Below are 23538 nucleotides of genomic sequence, written 5' to 3' on the forward strand. Positions count from 1 at the left end.
TGAATGAATTAAGAGATGATTTTTAAATGAAAGGAAATAGCTAGATTATGGATCTAACATCAACTTACCTTACATGATGTGTTTATGGGTTAAATCTCCTTGAAAGCTTCCTTAATCTCAAAAATATGGAGAGGAGTGGAGAGATTTTTCTTGAGAGAATTGTGAGTGTAATGTGTGTGTGTGTGTGCTTGGGTTCGGCCGAGAGCAAAAGAGAGAGGAGAGAAGAGAGGTTTTTGAGTTGATTTGCATGAAAACATGAGATGGTGCATGGGAAACCTATGGATAATTGTGAGGTGGCATAGGAAAAGTCAATTCTCCTTCTTTGGTTGGGCTTGGGCCGAGAATGGAGAGGGGGAAAGAAAAAGGATTGGGCCTTGTATGCGTAAGCCCATTTCATGGTTATGTTAAGTGATGTTTGGCCCAAATAATTATAAATATGATTTTTATGACCTATTAGGGCTAAATTAGGTTAATTATGGCCCAATATGGTCCATTTAAATATTTTATTTCATTCTAGGCACAATATGGCCCATAATATTAAAATAAATGAAAGTGGGTCCAATTAGAGCCCATTCAAGAGTTCTAAGCCCAAGATAGTCCAATTGGAAGCTTATTGGTCCATTGGGCCCAATAAGGAAATCCTAATCCAAAATGGACTTAAACAAGGATTTCTAAGGTTTCCAATTGTTTGTTGGCTAGTTGCAGTGCATGTATGAAGTGTTTGATTGAAATTTTGTTGTTAATGAATAAGCATCTTACATGCTTTCCCATTGTTGGTTTACATTTGTTATCATTGTTAAATGTTTACAAGGCTTCAAATTCATGATTGTGACATGATCGTACAGTTCCTCACTTGTTATGACTTTGTTTCTAGGATACTCTGATATTAAACTATATTGAAAACATTTTGTAATGACTAATGGGTTTTTGAATTGTTTAAAAAGTTTTAAATTGGCTTGAATTTTACGGGTGTTACAAGTTGGTATCAGAGCCTTGGTTTGAGTGAATTGTAGGAACACTCGTGTGACTCCAGTCTCAAATCAAGGAAAAGATTTTCAAAATGATTTTCAAATGGTTTTCAAAATGAGTAAAGGAGGATGCAGGGTGTACAATCAGCCGGAGCCAGTAAGTAGACCCCAAAATACCATTTAAGTTATTTGATTGTGTGATATGTTAGAACAGCATGTTGGTACTAGGCTAGGGATCTTCAGGAATTGCATGATAGAATTGCTTGATTACATGATGCTTGTTAGCCTAGGGTTTCCTTATATGAGATTGACAACATTACTGTAGTTGCTTAGTGTATGTATCACGGTCAGTGTTGCAGAAATCGGTCTAATCGGCCGATTAATCGCTAATCGGACCTCCACCGATGAGATTTATTATTAATCGGTCACTATAATCGGGCTTGGTCAATACAGGTCAAAGTCGGAATTAATCGGACCTAATCAGGCCTAACCGGACCTAATCGGGTTTAGTCAACGCAGGTCAAATGCGGGTCTAATCGGCTCTAATCGGACATAATCGGCCCTAATCGCCGATTAATCGCTTTTTTTGTAGGATCAATATTAGATTTAGAATTTTTTGAATAATTTTCTTAATAATTAATGGTCATCGATTAATCTCCCGATTAATCCCCGCCTAGCCGATTAATCTCTAATCGCTAGTCCACCGATTAGCAGCCGATTAACGATTTCTACAACCATGATCACGGTTATGCATAATTAAGATCTTATAGCCTGAAAATGTTTGATTTGGCCTTATGTTCTGTTCTTTTTTTTTATTGGGAGCTTAGGGTAGGATTGGATATTCGAAAGTCTATGAGGTCCAGCGTTATGTATGACTAGTATACATTAGTGTTGCAGGGTTGGTGGAAGTTTCATGGATGGGTGGATTGTGTGAGACCGGTAGGTCAGTTGTGAGACAGTTAGCCTTCCTCTAGGAGTGAGGATTGAGCGCTTGCCAGATTATGTATACACTTAGGGTGTTGTGGTGATGCTTGAAACAAATATGGGTATGTGTGGAAGGTAGTATGAGCCTGTACTAGTGAAAGCACATGACCCATACGTGTATCAAGGAAGTCACAACCCCTAGGGTTGGGTAGGGAGTTGGTCCCCTGTCATTATATGGATTATCAGAGATCTTTCTGGTGAATTACCAAAATGATGGTTACGATACGTCTTAAGAAAGATCAAGGTCAGGATCGAGAGTTGGCAGCCAGGATAGGCCAGTGTTATCAGAGGATCATGTCAATGGGATCATCCGGGAGGAGGTGATCGAGATTGTTCCGGGCCGGGGGGGGGGGGGGGGGGGGTGTACTTGCATAACTACGAAAGTGCATGGAACAAACCTAGAAATATACTAAAATATTATAGCCGAAGTGTGTAATCCAAAAAGTCTAGGAGCGTAACATGGCAATATACAAAATAATAATAATCAAACTTGCCAATATACTAAAGTATTGTGGTCAGAATTTGAAATATAAAAACTCTGGGGACCAAAACAGCAAATATTAAAAGCTATGACGGCCAAGCATAAAACCCAAAAATTATGTATACCAAAATTACAGATATAGAAAAGTGTTGTGACCAAATTTTAAAACCCATAAATTATTATGTTCATTTTTCATTTTAAATTAGATGTATATAATAATATGTTAAGCGATTTAATAAAAGTTATAATTTTGGTGAAAGTGGCATGTCAAAGCGGTTTATGATCGAGTACTACCGGTCACATGGCTTATCTGCAAAAAATTTCGTACACAGAATGCTCATTTTGCACTCTCTATGCATTTGCATCATGCTTCACGTTCCTTCACATCCCCCAAAAAGAAAAAATTAAAATTAATAAAAAAGTAAAAAATTCCTCCTACCCCATGACCCCATCCCCTGTCTATATAAACTGCCCAATATTCATCTTGTTCAGTAGGGCTGGCATATTAGTTATAAATCAAATTCATCTTGTTTACAAGGGTTACCATATTAGTTATAAATTAAGGTTTATTCTTATGTGTATGTACGAGGAAAACCAAATCGTTGTTGGCTTTCTTCTTGTTAGCAACATGTTGATAAAATGATAAAAGCAACAACTAGTGGTTATTTCTACAAAACATAAGTAATATGGTGCATGCATGCTGATTACTGATTAAGGAAATTTTGAAGCAGAAAGTATGTGGAAGCTGAAAATAGCAGAAGGTGGTGATGATGAGTGGCTGACCACCACCAACAACCATGTTGGCCGCCAACACTGGGAGTTTGATCCGGATGCAGGAACCGAAGAGGAACGTACTGAGATCGAGAAGATGCGTCTTCACTTCAAACTTAATCGTTTTCAATTCAAACAAAGTGCCGACTTGTTAATGCGTACTCAAGTAAGTCCGATAGGTTTTCTATCTATTGCAAAATTTTTTAGACATATTTACAAAAGAAAAAGTACGTATTATTAACATTTAGGGCTCTTTGATATTTCTCTTACCCAGTTAGGTAATAGACCGAGTGACTTTGTGAGGTTTCTTATCCGATGATTCAGTCCTACAACCTATGATATATGTCTCTTACTCGGTCTGATAAAATGTTGAATTTGACTCAAAGAGATCTGATTCAATCAATAATTATTAAACAACCCTTATTTTATGATTAGTTGTGTGCTACGAGTTAATGATATAGAGTCAGGACCATTTTATCAATATAATTATCATGCATATACTAACATGGTAAGCATGGATCATACTGATCATGGCACCCGACTCGAATAGTTTGAAACTTTATCCTAAAACACCTTGAAATTAAGAGATCCACACAATCGGAACCAAGTCTATTCACAAAAATGACACACGCGCGTTAGCTACCCCGTTTTAGTATTTATGGTTATGGTTGGGTGGTTTGCCTCCACCTCATAAATATTGGTGTGTTGCATTCGGAGAACCTCGTGACAATGATATAATTTGATGTATTTTAGTTTCTGAATTTTGAGAGGTTGAGATTCGTTATATCTTATTGCATATGGATGTAATGAGTCAATTAAGATGAACTAAAAAGAAAAAATTAAAATATATTGAAATGTTTATACGCATTTAAATTATTTACTAAAAGTGTGTTTTATTATTTTAAATCTTTTTTATTTTTTAAATAAAAAGTAAACGGATAAATCCAACTTATTGACAAATTTTAAATAGTTACCATTTTCATCCGAGTAATTGGTTACCTTATGGGTCCTTATCATTGGATATCTAATGTTTTTTATGGAACCGATATGTTTCAATTGGATGTTGGATATTGTAGTCCGATCCAGTCCAATGAATTGAAATATACTAAAATCAACCGAAACAATCTATTTAAATAATAGATTCGATCAATTTTATCTGTGTGAATATTTACTGTTGGTTATCTAGTTCTCATCCAATTTGTGATACTTTTAATTCTCAATCAGATCATCCAGGCGTCCAATAATATTATTAGATAGTATTATTGAATTAATCAAGTGGGTGATAATTGAACTGATCAATTGGACGACAACAAGATAGATCTAATTAGACGATAATGGGATATTAGTTAGATATCCAGTTGAGTGATAATTGGAATTCAGTTGGATTGCATCGATCCCACTAATTGAATATGGATTTTCATCCAAGATCCGACTAATCCAACATGGATATTGAAATATTGAAACTGATGTAATCCAGTTACCATTGAATATCGAATATAAATTTGTTTGTTTTAAGTTGATTGTTCGTTCAAAATTACAAACAGTTAATTTCTTCGAACCCCTAGTTACCCTATACTTTTCATTTTGTCAAACAATAACTTAAAAATAATTGTAACCCATACGTGTCAACCATACGCAAAAGGCCCAATAACGATCAGTAATTAATATCCATGATTTATTGTACCTTAATATTTATTGTGTAACAGAAAAAAAAAAAAGTTTAATGAAATTTCAAGGAATACTTATAATTATCAAAAGGTCTTTTTCATATGGTTATTAGATTGATGTCCTGTTGTTTGAAACAAAATAGGTAGATATATGAATAGAATAAGATGTATGTAAGCGAGACTATTTAAATTCATACATACAAGGATTTTTTTTTTAATACATAATAATACATAATAATTTGTGATTTAAAATGTTGTCTTGTATAATTTTATAAAACTTAAATTGTTGTGTATAGAGAAAAATTCTTATGTATGAATTACTTCCTTTTAAAAAAATATGTTTATAAATAAAATATATTTAAATAATATGTAAATATTTTTTTTATAGAAATTAAGCAAAAAAAATTCCTAATAAATGAAAGTTAGAAATTGTTATTAGCGACTATCGTTCATAACCGTTGTTTTTCCACAATGCGTTTTCCGGTGAGACCATGTACAATACATAATTTTAACTTCTTTCGTAATTTTTAGTTTATTTTTTTCTATTTTTTAAGTAACCAACCCACTAGGCAAATTTAAAAAAAAAAAAAAAAAAAAAAAAAAAAAAAAAAAAAAAAAAGAGTAAGTATTACTATGTCAATTTAATATTTCAATTATCATGCCCTGTTAAAAAAATATATGATTTAACTTTTTATCCGACTCTTCATTTCGCAAAATCTTCTACTTTTTGTTACAAACTTAAAAGTATGTTGTTTTGTGAACTGACAGCTAAGAAAGGAGAATGCAATAGATGAAAATGAAATACCGAAAGCAATAAAATTGAATGAAACAGAAGAAGTATCAAATGACGCTGTTACAACTACACTCCGAAGAGCCATTAGCTTCTACTCTACTATTCAAGCCCATGATGGCCATTGGCCTGCTGAGTCTGCTGGGCCTTTGTTCTTCCTTCCTCCACTGGTAATTAACTAATTAATTATTATCTTTTTAAAGAAAAAAAAAAAAAACAAATTCAGTCATTTTTTCTTTAAAAATTAGACAAAATTTAAATCTATTCTCTCAATAACTACCAATTTAACCATTAACACTCCATATTTAAGGCTGTTTTTTTTACATGGTTTAGTAATATGTTTATTGACACAGGTGATAGCACTGTATGTGACTGGAGCCATGAATGATATTCTAACACCTGCACATCAGCTAGAAATCAAACGCTACATATACAATCATCAGGTATACATATATTACCAAGATTAATTCATCTATTTTTTTCTAATATATGTGACAATTTATATATTTTTTTTTCGGGGTGATTGTTGATTTAAGAATGAAGATGGAGGCTGGGGATTACATATAGAGGGACACAGCACAATGTTTGGATCAGTACTTAGTTACATTACATTGAGAATGCTTGGAGAAGAAGCCAACAGTGTTGCAGAGGACATGGCAGTGGTTAAAGGCCGTAAATGGATCCTTGACCATGGTGGTGCAGTTGGGATTCCTTCGTGGGGAAAGTTTTGGCTCACGGTCTGTATACTTGTTACATGAAAAATTAACATACAAACTTTGTGTCATCACATCATCTGTGCAATACAGTCCTATAAGTGTCTACATATGTCGGAGTCTTCTTCTTCCTAAAAGAAGATGTTTTCAGAGTTAATATGGGACTCCACATATAAAGATATTTATAAAACCATGTGACATCGATGTTGGGTACACTAACATTTTGTGTGCATTTATTGCAATAGATAAAAGTAAAATGAAATAAAATAAGTACAATGTCTTTTGTAGATACTTGGAGTATATGAGTGGGGAGGCTGTAATCCCATGCCACCCGAATTTTGGCTGCTCCCTAAGTTTTTCCCGGTTCATCCAGGTTGGTTTTCTTTTACTCATTTGACCTAATTCTAGGTTAATTTTCGAGTTAATTACAAATTTGGTTATTTTGTTTTACCACAAATCACAAGTTCAATTCAAAATTTCAAATGGTGCTTACGTTTTCATTTCGTTGCGGATATAGTCCTTAGACTGTATAAAATGACTTCAAAATTCAGATACAACTTGCTATGGGACCGTAATAACGAAATGTGAACTTAAAGAACAGCAGTGGAAATTTTTCAAAACTTGGACTGAAGTTGCAATTTTGAGTAAAACGTAGGGAGAAAATATGTAATTTACTCTTAATTTTATGTTGAGCGGAAACTATTAAAAAGGATCCCCCACCTCCATATTATGTACACATTAGTCACTCGACATTGTTTTATGTCACCAAAGCTGAATATTACAATCTTATTATTAAGCTTAACTCATACAGTGTCAACTTATGATAAAACGCATTAAAGCTTTCAATATTTGTGTTTTATCAAAGAGTTATGCAAAAATTTGTTAAATAATGTCTTATTGTACAAAACACAGGCAAAATGTTGTGTTACTGTCGCTTAGTGTACATGCCCATGTCGTACTTATATGGCAAAAGATTTGTGGGAAGAATAACAAAGTTGGTTCACTCACTAAGGCAAGAGCTTTATACGAACCCTTATGATGAAATTAATTGGAATAAAGCACGAAATACTTGTGCAAAGGTTCGTTAGTCTATCTTGAATTTAAAACACTTTGCAAATTTCCAAAAGTATACAAAACATCATGTATGGATTATGTCAAAATTCAGGAAGATCTGTATTATCCACACCCTTTTGTTCAAGATATGGTATGGGCCACACTTCATAATGTTGTTGAACCTATCTTAACTCGTCGGCCATTTTCCACACTACGAGAAAAGGCACAAAAAGTTGCAATGGAGCATGTTCACTATGAAGATAAGAGTAGTAGATATCTTTGCATTGGATGTGTGGAAAAGGTATTAAGTTTTCAATATAAGCACTCTTACTAGAGTTACTTTCGCACTTGTAACACATGGAAATCATTTTACAAGGTATTATGCTTGATTGCAACATGGGTGGAAGATCCAAATAGTGATGCATATAAGCGTCATCTTGCAAGAATTCCTGATTACTTTTGGGTTGCTGAGGATGGGATGAAGATGCAGGTATTTTCATACTAATTAACATAGTATTCTTTGGTCAGGTTTGTTTTTATTTTTCATCTGAATATATTATCTATATGTTAAATATGCATTTTTTTTTGTAGAGTTTTGGATGTCAAATGTGGGATGCAGCCTTTGCTATTCAAGCCATTTTTTCAAGTAATCTAGTAGAGGAGTACGGCCAGACTCTTAAAAAAGCACACGAGTTTGTAAAAGCATCACAGGTAATTGGCAGAAAACTTTTAAACATAAGCAAAATCTAGAAAGAAACTTGAGAGAAAATCAAAAAAATGCCCTTACACATTTTCAGCTTTTTACTTGAAAAACATTCCAAAAGTGTTTTTTTTTTTTTTTTTTTTTTTTTTTTTTTTTTTTTTTTTGTCGAAAAAACACTGGTAATTTGATTTTATTTTTTCATTTAGCATTATTTACCTACCCATTTTGCGCGCCACAACTAAGTTGTCATGTATGACAAACCAAAAAGTAGTTTATAAGCTAACTTTTTAAAAATATAATTTATCTAGCTTTTCAAAAGTCTTTCTACAATTCTTCGAAATATACCATTAATTAATTATAAGAAACTCATTATTCTAAAATACATTTTTATATCATTTTATATCTTCCAGCTAGTTTATCAATTAGTTTTATCAAACATTATTTTTTATCAGCTAGCTTCTTAGTTATCAACTAATTTTCCAGCTACCAACTAACTTTTTAGCTAGTCTACCAAACATAGCCCTAGAGTGAACAGTTGGCTGTTTTGTACTAGACTATTTTTTCAATTGGGTTTGATTGTGATTTGTGTCAATGTAAGTATTTGTAACTTGATACTGATTTTAGTAGATATTAATGGCTTAAATGACTAAAAAATCTAAAAAATAAAAATAAATAAACCAAAAAACTTAATGGCTTTTTAGATAAAATATTGAACATATAAGGGGTTTTCTGAAATTTGCCTAACAAAACTAAAAAGAAATTGTGTATATTTTCATTTTAGGTTCGTGATAACCCCCCTGGAGATTTTAGTAAAATGTATAGACACACTTCTAAAGGTGCATGGACGTTTTCCATACAAGACCATGGTTGGCAAGTTTCTGATTGTACAGCAGAAGGCTTAAAGGTCTGTATTTATTATTTAATTATGTCAACTTCTAAAAGTTTAAAAAATTGTATTGGAATTTTTTGTTTTATTTTTATAATCAAGCCTTTTATAGGTTGCACTTTTGTACTCCCAAATGAGCCCAGAACTTGTAGGCGAAAAACTTGAAACCGAGCGTCTCTACGATGCTGTCAATGTTATTCTTTCATTACAGGTATGCGGGCAAGAGTGTTATGTACATACTTGGGGTTGACAAATTTTATTTTGGTATATGTTATTATATTGAATATTCTCACACTGATTTAGTGTTCTTTAAATTGAAATTTAGAGTGAAAATGGTGGATTTCCAGCTTGGGAACCACAAAGGGCATATGCTTGGTTGGAGGTACATATACATTTCTGCCATTTGAAACTATATATCACCTCAAGAAAAAAAAAGGATTAAAAAGTTTTGATAACATTCGTCTATGTTTAATATGGATTTCAGAAATTCAATCCGACTGAATTTTTTGAAGATGTGTTGATTGAACGAGAGTAAGATTTTATCCTTAACCACTTAGTGTGATTATTATATTTTGTTGTTCTAGTTTTAAGAAGTATATGTTATGTTTTTTAGGTATGTGGAATGCACTTCATCTGCAGTCCAAGGTTTGACACTCTTCAAGAAGTTGCACCCTGGACATAGAACCAAGGAGATCGAATATTGTATTTCAAAAGCAGTGAAGTACGTCGAAGACATACAAGAAAGTGATGGCTCATGGTATGTTGTGTACTACTTTGGTTGACCACCTTCAAAATTTTGTATTATATGCAATTTATTTAATTAAAGTCAGTTTTTATAAAATAACATTTTTTTTCTTTATTTATCACTTTAATTTCATTTAGCTTTCTATTAATACATAACAAATAACTTGTTTGAATAAATCAATCATTCTATTCTTTCCAACCAACCAAACATGACAATAAAATGTAATGATCCATTACATTAACTTGTTCCTTCCATTACATTGTTCACATATTCTCTTATGATTTCACTCAATCCTTCCAAATAGGCCCTTAAATTACTTTTATGAGTAGAAGAAACATTATTTATATGACTGAAATTTGTGTAGGTATGGTTGTTGGGGAATTTGCTACACCTATGGGACATGGTTTGCAGTAGATGCACTAGTAGCTTGTGGGAAGAACTATCATAACAGTCCCACCCTTCAAAAAGCTTGCAAATTTCTCTTATCCAAACAACTTCCAGATGGTGGATGGGGAGAGAGTTATCTTTCAAGCTCAAACAAGGTAATATGAAATCATCTATATATGGTTTTCTTCATTAAAGATCGAATTGTTCTAAAATTTTCCTTTTTCTACACTTTGTATAGGTGTATACGAATTTAGAGGGAAACCGGTCGAATTTAGTACATACATCTTGGGCTTTGATATCACTTATTAAAGCTGGACAGGTTTATTACTCATGCTATGACTAATATTGACTTAATTTTCATGATATAAAATACATCAAAACTTGAACTTTCTTCTCTATAGATGAAAGCCATTATTGACTTATTTTTCATCAATTCATTATATATCATTTTTTATTATTGTTAGGCTGAAATTGATCCTACACCAATAACTAATGGAATACGACTTCTCATCAATTCACAAATGGAAGAAGGAGACTTTCCTCAACAGGTTTCTTATCGATGATTTTTATTCTTGAACTTCACAATTATTTTGCAATTTATATTTTCAAATGATTGAAGCCTTTTAAACATATTTTCTGTAAATTACAGGAAATCACAGGAGTATTCATGAAGAACTGTAACCTCAATTATTCATCATATAGAAATATTTTCCCAATATGGGCACTTGGTGAGTATGGGCGTATTGTTCAAAATGTATGAAAACTTTTCATGTAATATAAGGAATAATAAACTATAACACGAGATCTATACAGTGGGATCAATATACTAATCTATATGTTAAATTGTTAATTATGGATGTGTGTTCATTATGTCACTCATTAGTCATTAATGTTATGATGCTTAGGGTCATTACAAATACAAGCAGAACTTTTTAAACTACATAGAAAGAAATTGATGCAAAGTAACTATAAATGGTGCAATATCAGTTCATCTGATTAGATTATGTGAAAAGGAGTAAAAAGCATAAGGAAAATACTTTCTAGGCATTGGCATCATTGAATTAACTTTCAACTTGAAGTTTCAGCTCGAGCAAGGTGGTTATCTTCATTCTTGTTTATAGAATTGGATTAAACAGTTGATCATTTTCCCTACAAAGATCAACTGTTTGCATCAAAATGATATGATTTTTTTGGGTTATTAGTTCTGGCAACTAATATCCATTCATTAACAAAGATGTATCTTTCCATAATGCAAACTAAGCAAAAACTGATATTAAATTGCAATGATTATGAACCATGTGGAAATCTAAATCACACTTCTCTTAGAAATTTCGTCGAACACCTTTCATGCATTCCTCAAATTAGCAACTTTCTACTACTAATTATCACAATTGTCCATCACTTGACCAAAAAGTTTACTCTCGTAGATTTATTAAATCAGTAACAGTCAAAATCACGAAAATGTCGCATAAAATTAACACAACAAACATTTAATTGAAAGTAATCAAAAGCTTTTTGTCTAACAAGAAAAAACAAAAACATATAAATGGAAGTGATGGATGAAGGAGGAAGCACCTTCTATTAGATAGAATGACAAATTCAATTAAATAGTTCAACAACATTTATCACTGATGGAAAGTCTGACCCAAAAGGCAAAACCAAAACATCAACACATCCAATAAGAATGATGAATTGGTATAGGTTGTGTTAATTGCTTGTATACTTGTACCGTACAAGATTTAATGCATTTGTGTGGGTTAAATGATGCATAGTAATGATGAATTGGTACAGGTTGTGCTAATTGTTGGTATACTTGTACTATATAAGAATACAAGATTTGATGCATTTTTGTGGGTTAATGCATAGTAACGAACAATCCGCTAATCTAATATATGAGAGCAATTTTGCTACGTGTCATTATATTAGTCCCTCCCAATCGATTTATCCCTTCCATAACATCTAAGTGAATAATGTGCATACGTCAATTTCTAGGTTTCTTTTTAAAATTTAAAATTAAGAAGTGACATATAATACTTATATACTTATATTTGTAAAGTATTAAATATAATAAATACAATAAACGTAATAGTAAATTGTAATTAATACATTTCTTTATTTTTTATTTCAAAATTTTATTTAAAATACTTATTGTTTACGCTTTGATTTTAATTTTTTTAATCAATCCATTGTAATACACATGTTTTACACATAGTTGTTTTATATTTGCATACTAATAATAATAATTATTTTTTTAAAAATAACTGAGAGGGCTCAAGCATTATCAATTAATCCATGTGGGATTGTAGGCTAAGAGTTTACCATGCTTATCTTATCAACAACATATAGCTGCAATTTGGAATGAGATTTGGGGGGGGGGGGGGGGGGGGCAAAGCACCCAGGAGCCCCCGTACTGCCTCAGCCACTGTCTGTCTCTCTCTCTCTCTCTCTCTCTCTCTCTCTCTATATATATATATATATATATATATATATATATATAGGGAGAGAGAGAGAGAGCTAGGTTTAAATGTTTCTAGCAACCATTGTGTACATGTGTGCACCAATGGCAAATCAGTAAATATTAAATAATTAGTTAAATCAAATAAGGGTATTATTGGTTTTTTGTATTTACAATTAATGAGGCCATTTAATTTAATCCTACAATTAAGGAAAGAAAATCAGTATTATAAAACCCTAAGAATAACCCCTTTCGTTTATTTGCATCTACATAACATTGGCTTCTTCCTCCATCGGCTCTTTCTTCCTCTAATGACAAAAACATTATCTGCTCCATTAACTATGTTTGAGTCATTCCAAGCAAACGTTACTGGTGTAATGGCTTTTTCCACATCTTGGTATGCATTTCCAGCTTATCAATTTCAACCTTTCACAAAAATATTTGGTTTATGTTTGCCTAGATCCTTGTCTGCTCATGGGGTTATGTTCAGTGGGAACGGGCCATATTATCTTCTTCCCAACTCAAATGTCAATCTTCGAAGTCTTCTCTCTTATATTCCATTACTCAATTATCCTAATTCTTTTGGTTATTTTATTGGTGTCAAATCGGTTGTAGTTAAGGGAAGATTCATTGATGTTTCAAATAGCACCACAAAGCTTAGTACCATTGTGCCTTACACCATTCTTAGAACAGACACTTACAAGCAACTGGTTCATATGATTTCAATTGCCAATAGGGGAATCCTTCGTGTAAGGCCAGTGGCACCCTTTGATCTTTGTTTAAAGAACCAAATTGGATGTTCCCTTGTTAGTTTGCTAATACACACCTAGCACCCACCAATTGTTTATTATTTGGAATAGTATTTTAGTTTTGCACACCAAGTGTTTGATGAATTGTCCAACTCAACCAACATTCTTGAGATTTTGCATGATTGTATTGCATATGTTATACGTATATTGGTTTTTAACATTTTTTTGATGATTTCTTTGTTTATTTATAAGGATCATGGTCTTTGTTGATATACACCTAGCACCCACATTATTATTCTAACATCATTAATTGTTTTAGATGAATTTTGGCTTGTTTGATGATAATGCCTAATAAATTTTTATTGAAATGTCTGAAAGAGAATCTAAAGAATTTAACCTTGTGGTATGCATTCTGTCAGAATTACTAGCAATACATGTTTTATTTAATTGTTTAAAAATGTATTTAATTTGAATGTGTATTATTTTGGTTTGATTTGTGATTTTGAAATCCAATTTCAATTGTCCATCGTTATTGTATATTTGGAATCTAAATTATATTAGTAGTAAATACGATACTTTTGAATGTATTCTATGTATTCTGTCAGAATTCTGACATAATAAAATCTATGTATTCTGTCATAATATATATATGTAACACCGTAAAAATTTAACCAATTTTTCACTTTTCAAAAACATAATAATTTATTATAAAAATCAAAATGTATCTCAAATCATAAACATCCATCTCAAAATATAAGTATCCAAAACATTTCCCCAGAATCTCATCAAAATACTCCCACAATGTGTACAATCAAGCTGGCGCCTTCCCGTGATCCTCGCTGGTACCTGAAACACATTTCACACAACACGGTAAGCATAAATGCTTAGTGAGTTTCCCTAAAATACCACATACAGCACATACGCCACTCAAGGCCACAATATGACCCTCTGGTCGATGTGTCTCAGTGGAACCCTCCAGTTCCATATCGTTAGGCCCTCCGACCCGGTATGTCTCGTTGGACCCTCCAGCCCGGTCTATGTCATTGGACCCTCCGGTCCGGTCTATTTCACATAGCATACATATATCACAACACATATACACAAATAACACATAACATATAAGACCCTACGGTCTACTCATGGTTACCACACTAGGTAATGTATAGTGAGAAGACTCACCTCGGGAATGTCTCAGAAAATCACAACTCAGTATCTCTAAACCTTGGAACAACGACCTAGCCCCGCCTAATCACATAAAGTAATCATTTCAATCATTAATGGTTCTCAAGGCTATACTACACCCCTTTCTACTATCCTTAAGAAGGGTAAAAGACCATTTTACCCCTTCCTGATCCTACAGCACAATTGTTGACCAAAACCCTAAAAGTCAACGATCAACCTTGACCAGACTCGTCGAGTTGTCTCAACGACTCGGCGAGTCCAGTCGTGAACTCTACTCCTCTGATTCTCTTTTGGCTCATCGAGTCACTCACTTAACTCGGCGGGTCGCTCTCTAGATTTATAGTCTCGGGACAACTCGACTCGACTCGTCGAGTCTGTTTATGCACTTGGCGAGTCCAATCCATGCTCAACTTCAAATAGCTTCCTAAGGTCAGATCTGATGCTCTACTCAATAGATCTATCCTTTCTAGACTCCATAATCACGTAAAGTTCGAAGGTTGATGCCCATGCAAAAGCTCCAAGGTTCTATTTGAAGAAATGACCTCTAATATGGCATCCTAAGTTCATATTCACCAACAATCCTCATAAAGCTCAAAGGAGTAAGGTCCCTGGACCTCTATGGATCCAGATCCAAGACCATAATACGAAAAGGAACCATATACTCAACAAAACCATCTACCAAAGGGTCTAGAAAACCCTAACTCTATAAACAATCACCAAAACAGAAGGTGGGTCGAGATTATACCTCAAATAAGCACTCCTGAACTCAGAATCCCTCTAAATAGCACCTCCTTCATCCTCCTCTTGATCTTGATCACCTTCTCCTTGCTAAACCAAAAATAGAAAGATCAAATATGGCCTCTCCTTCCTCACAAATGATTTAGCTCACTTAGGGTTTCTCTCAACGGACTGGTAGCCGCAATGGGAGGCTATGAGTGCCCTTAAATAGGCTCCAAAACCCGAGAATTAGGGTTTCAATTGCCAGTGCAGACTCGGCGAGTCATAAGCCCGGCTCGTTGAGTCTGGTCGTAGCGATTCGCGGAAGCTTCCTCACCTACTCGACGAGTCGTGGCACCAACTCATCGAGTCCCTCCTCTAACTTGAATAAATAATTAAAATTGAATCATACCCAAAACTTTGGATGTTACAATTCTCCCCCACTAGAATCAGACTTCGCCCTCGAAGTCTTGCGCTGGAAACAGCTCGGGGTATTGCTCAATCATCTCCGACTCCACTTCCCATGTCAGCTCGGATCCTTTTCTATGCTGCCACTGGACCTGAACCAGAGGCACTTCCTTGTTCCTTAGAACCTTTACCCTCCGATCTCGAATCGCAATCAGCTTCTCGATATAATTCAGACCCGAATCCACCTGGATATCCTCTAATGGAACCAGTGCCAACTCATCAGCGATACACTTCCTCAACTAGGACACGTGGAAAGTATCGTGAATCTGACTCAACTTTGCAGGCAGCTCTAAGCGGTAGGCTACCCTGCCTACTCTCGCGATCACCCTGAAAGGTCCAATATATCGGGGCCCCAGCTTGCCCCTCTTCCTGAATCGGATCACTCCTTTCCAAGGAGAGACATTCAGGAGCACGAAGTCGCCGACCTGAAATTCGAGCTCGGACTGGCGCCTGTCCGCATAACTCTTCTAGCGACTCTGAGCGGTCAATAATCTCTGTCTGACCTGCTATATCTGCTCTGTTGTCTGAAGCATGATCTCCGTACTACCCATCACACGTTGCCCTACCTCTCCCCAGCAAATGGGGGTCCGACACCTCCTCCCATACAACAGCTCAAAGGGTGGCATACTAATTCTCGAATGATGGGTGTTGTTGTAGGAAAACTCTACCAAGGGCAAATACATGTCCCAACTCCCGCCGAAATCCAACACACATGCTCGGAGCATGTCCTCGAGCGTCTGAATCGTCCACTCACTCTGCCCGTCAGTCTATGGGTGGTATGCATTACTAAGATGCAGCCTCGTACCCAATTCCTGATGAAATTTCTTCCAGAATCTGGAAGTGAAACGCACATCTCGATCTGAGACAATCGAGATTGGCACTCCATGTCACGATACCACCTCCCTCACGTACATCTCTGCCAACCTCTCAGCGGAAGAGCTCTCACTTATAGCAAGGAAATGAGCGCTCTTCGTCAACATGTCTACAATCACCCAAATTGCATCGACGCCCCTCGCAGTCCTTGGAAATTTGGTGATAAAATCCATGGTAATATGTTCCCACTTCCACTCGGGAATCTCTAATGGCTGCAGCTTACCATGGGGATGCTGGTGCTCGGCCTTAACCCAACGACAGGTCAAGCATCTCTCTACAAACCACGCGACATCCCTCTTCATACAGGGCCACCAATATTCTCTCTTCAGGTCCAAATACATCTTAGTGGCCCCGGGATGGATCGAGAACCTCGATAGGTGCGCCTCCTTCATCAAAATGGTACGCGTTCCACCCACAAACGGTACCCAAATCCGACCCTGAAATGTCATAAGCCCCCGGCTATCGGTGACGAACTCTGATACTTGCCCAATAATCCTTTATCTCTTACAGTTCTCTGGTATCACAGCCTCAACCTGGTCCCCACGAATGGTGTCCAACACCGGAGTCATCACTGTCAATCTCAAGCAAACCTCTCGCATCGGGGCTCTCTCCGCCCTACGACTCAAGGCATCGGCTACAACATTAGCCTCGCCCGGATGGTACAGGATCTCGCAGTCATAATCCTTTACCACGTCCAACCATCTTCTCTGTCGCATATTCAGATTGGGCTGATCCATCAAGTACTTCAGGCTCTTGTGATTCGTGTATATGGTACACCGGACCCCATACAGATAGTGACGCCAAATCTTAAGGGCGAACATTGTCACACCCCAAAACCAAGAATGGCGGAAACGTTCTGGGGCGGAGGACGTCATGTACAATATCACAACAATGAAAAGTAGTAAACAAGCAACAATATCATCCATTGCATTAATATATTAATTATTATACAAGTATGTTCTGTCAAATTTTGATAAACACTAAAGCATAAATCAAAATGAAAGATGAGTCTTGAACAAGTTCCATCTTCTCCAAACCTTGCATCGGTACCTGTCTATTGATGACCTGAGGATACAAGTTATTTTGAAAGAGAGTATCAGCATTAAAGCTGGTGAGATCATAAGTATTTTAGTGTCTTAATTTGTATGTAAGAATTTGTATGTTTATGAACTATAAGTATAAAAATGTTTGTAAAACAAATATAAACGTTTGAAAAACTCTAGAAATCCTTATGATTCCTACTATTATATAAGGGTGTCTTCTACCAAGACCTAACTGTTCTCAATGTAGTCTTCTACCAAGACTTAACTGTTCTAAATGTTCGTTTCTTGTAAAATTGTGCAATTTTCCAAAGTGTAACTATCATTAACAAAATATAGTTTTTACATTTAAAGTTTAAGTGAAATGATCACTAAATATATGTACAGGGAAAATTAATGTAGTACTGGAATGTAGCGCTATAAGAACTACTGCTGTACTAACTACCTTAAACCGGATTTATATTAAGGTGTCATGTGATTAATTGTACCATATAATCGACTGGTAACAACAACAAAAGTTAGGTCGTAAAAAGAAATGACGTTTGGCACCCGCAGACCTGCAGGTCCAGCTGTAGCTAGCAGCAAGGTGTAGGATAGTCAATCCAGTATAGATCTATACGCAAACTCATGCTCTCCCTTCAAGAGACTCTGGCTAGAACACGGGCCATGACATTTAAGTCATGCTCCGATTCATATCACAATGGTTAACGTATTCATGTATATGTAATATAATGAACTGTTCTAGCTGTAATTTACGTGCTCTCTACCTAGCAAGTATAGTAATGTACTGTAATGTTCTAGCTGTAATGTACATGCTCTCTACCTAGCAAGTATAGTAATGTACTGTAATGTTCTAGCTGTAATGTATGTGCTCTCTATCTAGCAAGTATAGTAATGTACTGTAATGTTCTAGCAAGCATTGACTCATGAATGAACTGACTCATTGTATGATATTGCATTCTAGTAATAGTTCTAGTATCTTCCTAAATTACCCATATGCTAGTTTACTGGTAATCTAACTGGTACGTATGGACCTGGATGTATACCCTTGCTACCCAAGGGCATTGGATGAACAGGAAAGACCTTTTATGACTATATATGTACACATGATATATAACTAATATTTAAACGACCTTCGGACGAGTACCCGATATCCTATCAGACCACATCCAAATCGAGGAAAAGGAAACAAGGTGGATAGCCTTCCTAAGTCTTTTAAACATTACTTATATAACTATACATATAGAGGCATGCAATTTATAATATAAAAGCATAAAATAAGTTTTGTAAAACCTTTGAACATAATTATTATCTAAGAAAAGATCGACTTGATGTCAATTTATAAAACGGTTTGAAGGCATGGGTTTGATAAAACAATTTAGTATAAGGAAACATTTGTTTGAATCATAATTGTAAATAAGTTTGAAATAAAACATACAGAGTAAAATGTACAGTGTAATAAGGAGTTTTAAACACATAAAGTGTTTATGAAAAACATTTAAAGGAAACGGTTTGGTAAAATGGCTAATGAATAGCCAATCATTTGAATGCTACTTATTAATCACATATGATTGATATAATAATTAGCATAATTCTACTTGTATCCCCCCATAAAACATTTAAAAACTATTAAAACATTGATTAAGGGGTATGAACTCACCTGTTGTGGGTGATACGGATGAACTGAAGAGCTAGGACCGCTAGGTGTCAAGTGAAGTCTTGAACACACTCTATGCTCCTAGTTAACATATAATTTCACATATATGTAACAAATTAGTCTATAAACAACTAATAAACAAGTCAAGACACCCTAGGACATGCTAAACACCTTTATCAAGTGTTATTAGCCTCTAGGATTGCATCTAAGTGTTTGTAGGGGAAGCTATTGTGTGTAGGGCTCAAGGAAAACTCCATAAGTGAGTTCACGACCCTAAAGACACTACCAAATGAGTTTACGGTCGTAAACTCATGAGTTTACGGCCGTAAGCTCATACTTAGGTTACCATTTGATGTTTGATGCTCTATAATGCCCTAATAAGCATTTCTACTTAATGACTTGGTCTATGGAAGAGTTTAGGGAATAATATAACTCCTTTTAGGAGTTTACGGCCCTGGGACCATATCCCTTGGAGGTTACGGCCGTAATCTCCCTTGGGAGGATGTTTATGGTGTTTTCAAGTCCCTAAATTAACTAGGAACTAAACTAGGCTTTTGTACTAGGCTTTGGAAGAGTTTATGGCACAATTTGGCACCATTTTATGGAGTTCACGGCCCTAGAACCTCATGGGCCGTGAACACCTTACTCTTGGTGTTCTAAGGGTGTTAGTTAGTCCTAAACTCATTTAGGTACATGTCCAATTTAGTCTCTTGGCTTAAGGAGGGTTTTTTGGGCACTTTGGCACATAAAAATGGAGTTCACGGCCCAAGAACTTCCTTGGACGTGAACTCACTTTCACCCTTGATTCTTAATTGTTTTGTGGACTAAACATTGTAATGAAGGCTTCTAGTTTGAGTTCTAAGGCTTTGAGGGACATTGGGCACACTTTTGGCCCAAAAATGGAGTTTACTCTCCAAGTGTTCTTGGGCGGTAAACTCCCAAATCTTGGGGTTTTGCCATGATTTTGATGTTATAAACTACAATCTAAGCTATATAATATAACTAGATAGAAGTAATCACGATTTGGGATAAAAACCCGGAGATCCATGAGAGAGAATTCGGCTTTTCTCTAGTTGGAAATGTAACTAATGAATGAATATGGTTCAGATTTCTATATATAGTCCTGAGATTTTTGGCAGAAAATATTTTATTCCCGGAATGAACTCTAATAGCATAGAGTATTGGAATAACAGTGTTGCACAAAACCCGGAGATCCATGAGAGAAGTAATCACGTTGGGATAAAAACCCGGAGATCCATGAGAGAGAATTCGGCTTTTCTCTAGTTGGAAATGCAACTAATGAATTAATATGGTTCAGATTTCTATATATAGTCCTGAGATTTTTGGCAAAAAATATTTTATTCCCGGAATGAACTCTAATAGCATAGAGTATTGGAATAACAGTGTTGCACAAAACCCTAGTGCATCCACTCTCCTGATATCTCCTTAAGTGCTAAACCTGAAATACTCAAACTTACACCCAAGGTCTGAATTTTCACTGTAACTGTTCTGCTTCTATTGGCTTCAAATGGTTTGTACAGAATAGAAATTTCGGGTTGTCACAAACACTACGGCCCCCAACTCTAGATCATGGGTGGGATACCTCATCTCATGAGGCTTCAGCTGCCTCGATGCGTATGCTATCACATGCCTCCTTTGCATAAACACCGCTCCCAACCCTGGTATCGACGTGTCACAATACACCACGAAATCCTCCATTCCCTCCGGAAGGGCTAACACTGGGGCTTCGCATAGTCTCTGGCGAAGTGTCTCGAAGGAGGCCTGCTGCTTTGGGCCCCATGAAAAATCAACACCCTTCCGGGTCAACTTGTTGAGTGGCACGGCGATCTTGGAGAAATCCCTGATAAATCTCCGATAATAGCCTGCCAACCCTAGGAGACTCCTGATCTCTGTAGGTGACCTCGGCACCTCCCATCTCATCACCGCCTCGATCTTGGCCGGATCGACCAATATCCCCTTCTGATTAACGAGGTGCCCTAGGAATTGGACCTCTCATAACCAGAAATCACACTTGGAGAATTTGGCATAAAGCCTCTCCAATCTCAAAACCCCGAGGATTTCTCTCAAATACTCATCATGCTGATCTCTGGATCTCGAATACACCAATATGTCGTCGATGAACATGATCACCGAGCGATCCAACATCGGTCTGCACACTCTGTTCATGAGGTCCATGAACACCGCCGGTGAATTGGTGAGCCCGAAAGGCATCACCACGAACTCGTAATGCCCGTAACGAGTCCTGAAAGCTGTCTTCTGGATATCCTCATCTTGCACCCTCACCTGATGATATCCAGACCTTAAGTCGATCTTGGAGAACCAACATGCTCCCTGCAACTGATCGAACAAATCATCGATCCTTAGTACCGGGTAACGGTTCTTGACCGTCAACTTGTTCAACTCCCGATAATCAATGCACATCCGGTGTGAACCATCCTTCTTCTTAACAAAAAGGATAGGTGCTCCCCACGGAGAACTACTCGGCCAAATAAACCCATTCCCTAGCAGCTCTTGAAGTTGTGAGGATAACTCCCGCATCTCTGGAGGCGCAAGGCGATAGGGCACCGTGGCGACAGGCGCAGCCCCAGGAACTAAATTGATACTGAATTCAACCTGCCTCTCAGGAGGCACACCTGGTAACTCCTCCAGAAATACATCCGGGAACTCACGTGCTATCGGAACCTCATCAACTGACCTCGATCTCTCTGAATCAACCCTCGTATCCATCACATACACTACAAATCCCTTAAAGCCTGCTGTAGACTCTGTCTTGCTCTAGTGGCTGAACAAAATGTCGACCCAGAACGTGTACCCTCGCCGTAAACCGTAAGAACTCCCCCACTTGGGTATCGTATGGTCACCAGTTGTCGCTCGCAGTCGATAAGCGCTACGAATTTGCTCAACCAGTCCATGCCCACGATGACACAGACATCTCCCATCGCAATAGGAACTAAATCAATCTGAAACTCAACGCCAAAAATCTCGAGCACACACCCTTGGATCACCTCAGTGGCATACACCGCTTTCTCGTCAGCTATGGAAACTCTTAGGGGCCGACTCAATGCCTCTCGACTAATACTGATGTGTTGACTAAAAGCCAAAAATACAAAAGACCGACTCGCACCCGAGTCAAACAATACCAAGGAAGGTACGGAACTCACAAGAAAAGTACCTACGCATATCATATAATAAGCACAATAACATAATCTCATCATAAATAAATGAAAGAATACATACCAGCCACGACGTCAGGTGTTGCGCGGACCTCCTCCACAGTCAACTGGAAGGCTCTCCCCTTAGCCTTCGGTGCTTCGGCCTTCACTGGCTGGGTCTCAGTAACTCTAGCAGCAGGTGTAGATCCATGCACTGATCTCTGAAGCTGGGGGCACTCGGCCTTCCGATGGCCGATCTGGTTGCAATGAAAGCAAACCGAGAACCCCTTAGGGCAATCCCTCGCATAGTGACCTTCCTTCCCACACTTGTAACACACCCCCGTCTTGCACACCCCATCATGGATCTTGCCGCACTTCCCACGGGTGCGGCTCTTCGGACCACCAAACCTTGAATCAGCGGGCTTTGCCCGCTTGGCGGCCGGCTGCGACTGCGCCGGTCGCCGATCACCCCTCTGAGTCTCAGCCTCCTCCCTCGCCTGAGGCTCTAGCTCGATCTCCCTTTTCCAGGCATTTTCCTGGAGCTCAGCAAATGTTCGGTAAGTCGAGTTCGCCATGAACCCACAGATATCCCTCCCCAGTATGCTCAGATAATGACTCATACGAGCCTGCTCGGTAGACACCTGCTCAGGGCAAAACAACGCCTACTCATGGAACATCCTCGTAATGACTGTCATCGACTCAGTCCCCTGCTTTAAGGTCAGAAACTCCTAGGCTAGACGTTCCCTCTCGACCGGGGGAACATACTCATCACACAACATTGCAGTAAACCTTTCCCAGGTCACTGCAGTCAGCTCTGTCATCGAAAAGTCCGCCATTACGAACTTCCACCAGTCCTTCGCCCCCAAGCGAAGTTGGTTCAGCGTGAACCAAACCCTCAAGTGCTCTGGACACGAACATGTATAGAAACATCCCTCGATATCTGAAATCCACCTCATTGCAGCGATCGGATCTTGCGTACCATCGAACTCTGGTGGTTTCGTGTTGCTGAACTCTCGGTACAGCAACGAATCACCACCCTGGGGTCTCGCAGCAGCAACAACTGCAGTGGCTGTGGC

At 37.0% G+C, this 23538-nt stretch overlaps 1 protein-coding gene across 1 annotated transcript; it reads left to right on the forward strand.

Moving 5' to 3' along the window:
* Positions 1-2897: 2897 nt before the first annotated feature.
* Positions 2898-11001, forward strand: LOC145066370 (lupeol synthase-like). Its single transcript, XM_079013603.1, has 18 exons — positions 2898-3370; positions 5640-5831; positions 6015-6104; positions 6198-6398; positions 6663-6747; positions 7287-7453; positions 7540-7728; positions 7804-7917; positions 8019-8138; positions 8912-9034; positions 9129-9227; positions 9342-9398; positions 9501-9547; positions 9630-9773; positions 10126-10303; positions 10387-10467; positions 10613-10696; positions 10798-11001. The coding sequence occupies exons 1-18, from the start codon at positions 3170-3172 to the stop codon at positions 10906-10908; spliced, it is 2283 nt and encodes a 760-aa protein (XP_078869729.1). The 5' UTR covers positions 2898-3169; the 3' UTR covers positions 10909-11001.
* The last annotated feature ends 12537 nt before the right edge of the window (positions 11002-23538 follow it).

The sequence above is a fragment of the Lactuca serriola genome, chromosome 8 (genome assembly GCF_051521515.1).
Source record: "Lactuca serriola cultivar US96UC23 chromosome 8, Lser_US96UC23_V15, whole genome shotgun sequence".
Lineage (NCBI taxonomy): Eukaryota > Viridiplantae > Streptophyta > Magnoliopsida > Asterales > Asteraceae > Lactuca > Lactuca serriola.